The following is a 7,943-nucleotide window of genomic DNA, read 5'->3' as shown; positions in this document are numbered from 1 at the left end:
TACATTAGTCCTATATTAAAAAACATTTGTGAAAAGTAATTTGCCTTTATATGGCTTGAGGAGAGGACGACATGAAATTAATAAGTTTACTACCTCTCGATTCCATAGCTAAAACAATTGTTCATTTATTTAGGAATATATCATAAGCTCAATAATGATTTTACAATAAGATAGTTCGCATCACATATAATAGACACAATAGTTCATATTATCACTTAATATATTTTTCTTGATAAGCTATTTCCACTTTGCAGAATTCCTCCACGCACCTTGTAAAAATATTTTCAATTTTTGTACAATTAATACAGCTACGTATGGAAAAATGTATTTAATATAAAAATTAATAAAATTAATATGTCTATAAATTCAATTAGTACATAAAATATGGAAACAAATTTCAGCTTTGATTTTAAAAGCAAATTTATGTCCAACTTTCAATAATATATTATCCAGTCCTTATCCGAATATGTCTTGATAATACCCAAAAATTTTTAATTTTTTTAACTTGAAAAAACTATTGGCTACTTTCGAACGGTATTCTATTGGATTATTATACTCTTTATCCCGAGTAAGCTCCAATAAATCACGCAATTACCATAGAAAAAAGCTTATCAGAATTGATCGTATAACGACTTTGACGATAGAAATAAAAAATGCATTGTGAGATCATTCGTAATTTGGATTTCTGTCAGATCAAATATCACTGACATGATAGGAAATAGTTTTCGGTTGTTTGGACGAATGGACATTCCATTCGAAACATAATTGAAAAGACATTCAAATTATAGCCCATGACAATGCATACTATTTTCATCGATTAAAATAGTATTCTAATTGGGAAATTAATTTAAGGCTTTAGATAGATCAATCTCTCATGATAAATTTCACTCTAAGTTTATGCAAATATCAGCCGCGTTACTTCACTGAGAATTCATTTGTTTTTCAAGACAAAACCTTTGGAGATTTAAGTATATAATTGGCATCGAGTAGTGTACACCAATGATAGGAATTCCATCAGATAATAGACATTTGCCAAGGATTTTGACGATATGAGCCAGTAACAACACGTAGTGGCGCAAGGGCACATGGCATCGCCTAATCCCCACGAAGAATTTAAGATTCGACTGATTAGACTTAAAAAGCGTTGGAAGCAGAAAAATTGGACCAATTGCCCCATAGCCTGGGATGATTTGAAACGACACCTTTGCACTTAAAAGACTTCAATAGCTTTTAGCTAATGACGTTTTAACAGATGCAAGTTCTGCTTTTACGCTGATTACACTACTGATCGATTCGATTCACTCGAGCAACGACAATATAATGGAAATTTGATCTCCGCTTCCCTTGAGTACGCACAAAATATCTCAATAATTTTCAAGCAATATCTCTTTTCCCGAGAGAGGATATTATGAGAGTTTTAACGAGTGACAAAGTGACTCCGTAACTCCGAGTGTCAACAAACAGAACAATTAACCTCGGAGAAATCCTTGCAGCATCAGATATCTCTACGCCATTCATAGATTCACCGTTTATGCGGTTAGGTGCATACGTCCAATATTACCTTCCTGAACAGCATATTCAAGGTGAATTCGTACCCGATGTTTATTAATTTCATGCAAAACTTATGCGTGTTTGCCCTCGATCATGAAAATTATCACGGATTATATGATACTGCTACTTTAGAAAGGGAAAGGGATCGAATGTAAGTGCGGAGATGCGCTGTAGGTAATTTTGGTACCTCCTCCAACGCACGACTTAAAAAACCAATGAATATGAAGGAAGAGTTACGCATCTAGCGAAGATAATGAACTTCATACTTTTATGCTTTTTCCAATAAATCATACATTTTATGATGTGCACCTCGTACTCCTATGATTTAGCTGCTCTATCGATTTAGTATAGGCGTGGGCGTCTCGTATGCTCGTATATCTTTGTATCCTTGTGACACAGAGCCATCGATAAATGCTTATGGAATTTAGATCGTGTGATGATTTTATTAAGGATAATGATGCTCTGTCCACTTAACAATGTATTAATGCTAAAGATTATCAAAAGTTTTTAAAACGTAAATTTATTAGCTTTTCATTTGGAAGGGAAAAATTTGCATTGTTAAAATGCATCGAAACATTTTTCTTTCCATGTTGACGTCGCAAATCATTATCGCAAGCGGGCCAAGTACAGACTTGCTAAGTCAACCGCTACTTAATTAATTGAAGAAATTATTATAAAGTAAAATTAATAACTAAATATCTATCAGCATTACTTGTCCTTATATATATACTTTTTTTTTACTGCTTGCACTCCTATAGCGGGAAATGTGCGTAATCAATATTCGGCGCGAGAGGGCGCACAAAAGAAAAATGTATTTTTTACGAGGCAATAAATATCGTTTTCTAAAAAGAAATGAGCTTTCTTATAAGTGTGCAATAATATCCATGGGATCTTGCGGTAAGCATGCAATCGAAGCATTATGTAGCTGAGAAGAGCGCTCAATAATAAATATTCGCAATGATTGCAGCCACGTGCCCAAGCAATTAAGATAACGCAAGGAGAATAAGAGAGTAGAGAAAGAAATAGTTACTACTTATCCACGATTTATAATGCTTCGTGACAGCAGTGGCGTTTGTTGCACTTGTTGGTAATGTACCCGCATATTTACATAGATAGTTAAAGGGTAGGGAGCGCCTAATATAAACATCGACCATAGAGCAACTAAGGCTAGGCGATGACTCTTGAGCTTTTCTCACCCATAACGTCTATTTTTGCGCGCGGGTGTAAATCGTCGACTGAACGTGTAAGGGAAGCTTTTTGAAAATATGCATGTAAGTATATTTAGCGGAGCTTTACTTCGGTTGCTCGGATGATAATGAATTGTAGGTGACTTTTCTCCTTCCCCTTTTGGCGCTTATTATTATGCTCTTCCTTCCGCGGTCGAAGGAAATTTTTAAGAAAAGGGTAAAAAAAAATGTCACTTTTTTTTGGCTTCACCATTAGTAGCTGCATATTTCATTATTTCGTCCAATTTACTTTTATCGGGTTTAATACATTTTTACATACATCTAAGACTTTTGGGTACATATTATATAGTAAAGATATTTCGACTGTTTTTCATGCTTTGAACATTCACTGATGAAGCTGTGCATTGGCTCATTTTTAATAACTTTTTTTTTTCATCTTTTTATATATATATATATATATATATATTTAACTAGGGACGGAATATTATAAATTAGAATTTCTTCATTTATCAGAATTCAGCATTATTGTTACTTTAAATAATTTTAAAAATGTATTAAATTAATAATGTATGTATTAAATTTAAAACTTGCATATAAATCAAATAATATAACATTTTAATTATATATCCTGTATAATAGCTTTTTCTGTCTTCCAGTCTTCCATTATTACTCGATCACTTCAAACAATGTAAACCAAGTCTAAACTCAATAACTCGCGAATCGTGTTATCTAAGATAGATACAATTACCGGCTTAATTCCGACAGCCAATACAGTTTTCAAACAATTCCGCATGCAAATAGATACGAAGAAACCCAGTCGTATGTTCGAAATCGTTAATACACGTAAAATTGGCCCAGTTTCTATAGTGCTGAGGAGAAAATACTATTCTCTCTCTTGGTAATCTTCACTCTCCGTTAACATAATTATTTCCACAATACATGTAGTAGGCATATTAACGAAGCATCCTGATTCTAATCTGAGGTGGAAGGTTAATCGGAGGATATGCAAATATATAGTTGTTGCCATACATGAGCCCTATTTTGTCAATTCGATAACTTTACATTTGCAAATACTTGTTTATATCAGTTGATTCAATCTGATATAGAGTATAATTTACAATTTCGTTTCGACGAAAACATTTTGCTCGTTAATATTTTAGTTCATTTAATTACTTGTACAAATTATTTAAATACATTTATGCGAAAATGTTCATAACATAAACAAAAATCTTGACGTGTTTCAAAATCATGAGAATTGAATATCAACAAATTGTTAAGATACTTTAAATAATTAAACAATAGTTTACAATATATATATATATATATATATATATATATATATATGAAGAGTGTATCGTAACAGTACAGTACTTACATTTCATGAATATATGAAATTTGGAACTCATATTCTCATACTATATTATTATGGAGAAAATTTTCAATCGCTTAAGCTATTTTAGTACATTATTTGACCTCTTATTATTAAAGCAAACTTCAACTGACAATCATAATCTTGTAAACCGTTGCAAATATGAAAAATAAGAAAAGTAAATTAATTACTTTCAAATTTACTCCATGATTATAACAGCATTTCATTTTGTACAAATATTTTTTAAAAGAAATACAATTTTCTTACCTACAATAAACTGAAACATAATTATCTATAAATTTTGGTCGATAAACGAGAACATATACATCATAATTATTATATTTATAAAAGGAATAATAAATTCATCATTCAAAATGATTAGCATTTATCTTTTTTTATTTTGATATACTATTTTGTATAAATTCTACACAGTTGGCAATTCATAATATTATTGCATAAACATTATGAATGAATTTATGATGTACATAGTAACTGATTGTATTGCATAATAAGTTGACATAATACTAACCATATGAAATTTCATCTTCATTATTGCTAATAAAAAAATTCTATTTATAACATACGGTTAATGCTCAAATTATGACTTTCCTTCTTTTTATATATTTTATTCAAAGTTATTTTTTTGTATATATTATTTACATTAGTCGATACAGAATTATCATGAACAAATTCAATTATTTCTTTTGGTATTATGGTTATAAATTTTTAAATCACTATTTTAATTTATTTAAAAAGTATTTATATAAATTTATTTATATAAATTTTCGTGATTTTTGAAACACTCGAAAAATTCACGAATTTAAAACAAAAGTATGAAACTGAAGTAAGAATATTGAGAAATAAATTATAGAATTAAATTATTATTATTAAAAAATTTTCAATTTTTAATAGTTTGTAATACCTTCAGTTTTCTCACTTCTTTATGCCACACTCTTTGTTTGTAAAAATGATTGTATTATTAATTAGGTTAATTATACAAGTTGTATTGTATTATATTGTAAATATATTTAGACCATTATTCAATTATTTTCCCTTTGATAATGAAATAACAATAATGAAATTTATGAATCAATTACACAACGTAGTATATACTCGTTAATATGCAGGTTATATATTAAAAAAATAATACACTTCATACAATACACTTGTATATATAATGGAAGTTATTAAAACGAAATAAATATTAAAACGTTTAATTGTAAAAATATAAAACAAAATATAACTACATAAGTATTGATTTATTCATTGATACGTTAAATTTGTATGGATTACGTTGAAAATTTCCTAACACAGCATTTATTTATTTATATAATCATTTTAAAACATGTGTAACAAAACTTCTTAAATTCAGAATTTCTATCTCTTGAGAATAAAGTAACATCCTTATGGAAATATTTAAAATTTTTCTATTATTAGAGTGTCAAGTATGTTTAAACACGAATTAAAATTCCAGAAATATCGCTAAGTATAATTCAACTATAATATAAAGAGTAAAAATTACAGAGAAATCTAATTTCTTTTAAATTCAATCGAACTTCAACTTTACAATCTTTAATAATGTTATAATAAAAATATGTGTACAAGATAGAAAAGTACGAATTATAAAGTAGACTATTAATATATGGGCTTTCTTATTGATAAAACTGAAATTATTATTAATGTACAGACACTATATATATATATATATATATATATATATGTATGTATATATAATTATATAATTCAATTTTACATCTATAAAATCATAATATACAAAAAGGGTAGTATATCAGAATATTCGAATGAAAATTTATTAAAATATATTTAGGAAATCGTTTTCGATCCAAGTGCTGGTGAAAAGAGCTGATAATTGTATGGAATCTTGTACTATATATACAATTTATGTTATATTTGTTTAAATAAATTATTTATTGTTTTTTGATGGTCAATGCTAGGTAACTCTTTCGCAATACTTCGGAAAATCTATAAATCAATTGTTTATAAAAATTTTATATCATTGAAAACCATTCAATGCTTTAAAAAGAAGCTCTTTTTATATTAACATGAATTTATACTTGTCAAAGCATAATACCAAATGATTCATAAAAGATGCTTCCGTTCAAAACTCAAATGTGATTAAAAGCAAATACTGCAAAGTAATTTCAGCGAATTACAAATATATCATTATAAGCATATGTTTCTCAATAAATATGACGTCAATTGTGCAGGACATCAAATGTGTAATAAATATTATTATATTGAAATAATGCAAATCTATTAATCGGTATGAATTAAATTCTTCAATTAATAATACGCGTTTATTTCCTATAGTTGTATACATTTGCGACACGTCGTAACTCATTTATCCAATCCACATGTCATAAATAAAATTTTATGAATTTTATTTCCACATTCCTGTAATAATTAAATGGCTTCATCTCGAGATGACCACTCAACAGCAATTTAACTATATGCCTCCAATAATTGATTTACCGTCAACGAATTAATCTCTTCACATTATACATAAACACATTTTACATAAAATTGTAAATTAGCTAGATTTACGACGCAAGCAAATGTCTTATCGCGTGGGTCACTTTGTCGGAGTCAGCGAAAGTAAAATGGAAATAGATAAAAGTGAATCGAATCTCACCTCGTGGAATGATCGACGAAGGAGCCGCCGTCAAGTAGCCTCAGTTTGGCGAACAGCACGGCACTGACGAAAGGCACCGCGGTCAGCTCCTCGAGGCCGACTTCCACGGAGAATTTATACTTCTTCTTCTTCATCATGAAAGCCATATTACAATGAACGCCTCATGAATGGCTAAGATTCGTGCCTCCACAAGCACCGCCACTGCTGCCGCCACCGCCACCGTCACCGCCTCCTCCCCCCAAACAATCAACTTCTCGCCCGTACTCTTTCGGCGGCCCGCGATAAGTCGAGACAATCGCAGTCGTAGCTCACAGCTCGTATCGTTAGTGCGGAGAGGGAGAGTAATAAGGTAGGAGGGCCACGAAAGAAGACCAATGTCTAACCGAGTTATATGCTCTTGGTAGACTCGTGGAACTCACTTTCACAACATCGTCCTCGCTCGTTTATCGCGTGAAAGAAAAAAAAACAAGAAAAATAGGAGAAAAAACTGTCTCAGCTTCCTCGGACCGTTAATATTCCCGGCGACAATTCGAGACGTAAATCCGTACGAACTGAGCGTCTTCACCGGCTGCAACCCTCGTCATAGCGCTGCTGAGGACGGCCAATCATCCTGCAATCAAGCATAATTAATTTAATTAATTAATGTGCGAGCAAAAAAGGACTCTGCTTAAATGATTATTAAGGTTATATTGATGAACGAAGGGGAGTTTGTTGGCTATGGTTACCCGCTTTCCACTAGCTACTGCCTGTATTGTCTATTTATTTTAATGCCGGGAACTTGCCTAGACGTAAATAATATTCGTCAAAATGCATTCAAAACGGAATCTAGCTAATGGCGGAAATACTACAATGGTAACATTTACGTAGAAGTGTATCATTGAAAATTTATACGTTCAAATATAATTTAAAAATCTTCATGTTATTATTTTAATGAGTTATTTTAATACAAAGATATATGTGTGGATGTGCGCGCACGCACGCACGCGTGTGTGTATACAAGCACGTATGTACGTGTACATATATATATATATATATATATATATATATGTGTGCGTGTATGTATGTATCTTATTGTTTTAATTAGCCATTGAATGGCAAAAGTAAAGCCATTGAAAAATTTGCAAAATAGTATAGAAATGTTTTTAATTTATGTAAGACTGCTTATTAATTTCAAGAGAATTCT

The 7,943-nt window shown here is 30.5% G+C and overlaps 1 protein-coding gene across 1 annotated transcript in view; it reads right to left on the bottom strand.

Moving 5' to 3' along the window:
* LOC105368957 (protein FAM102B) overlaps positions 1 to 7,369 on the bottom strand; it is a 96,437-nt gene extending 89,068 nt beyond the window's left edge. The window contains exon 1 of the mRNA XM_011508150.1: positions 6,761 to 7,369. Coding sequence (XP_011506452.1) covers positions 6,761 to 6,906 — 146 coding nt within the window. The 5' untranslated portion in view covers positions 6,907 to 7,369. The remainder of the gene's footprint in view (positions 1 to 6,760) is intronic.
* Between the last annotated feature and the right edge of the window lie 574 nt (positions 7,370 to 7,943).

The sequence above is a fragment of the Ceratosolen solmsi genome, unplaced genomic scaffold (assembly GCF_000503995.2).
Source record: "Ceratosolen solmsi marchali unplaced genomic scaffold, CerSol_1.0 scaffold1, whole genome shotgun sequence".
NCBI lineage: Eukaryota > Metazoa > Arthropoda > Insecta > Hymenoptera > Agaonidae > Ceratosolen > Ceratosolen solmsi.
Note: the sequence above shows the minus strand (reverse complement) of the source record. Positions and strands in the feature narration are given on the sequence as shown.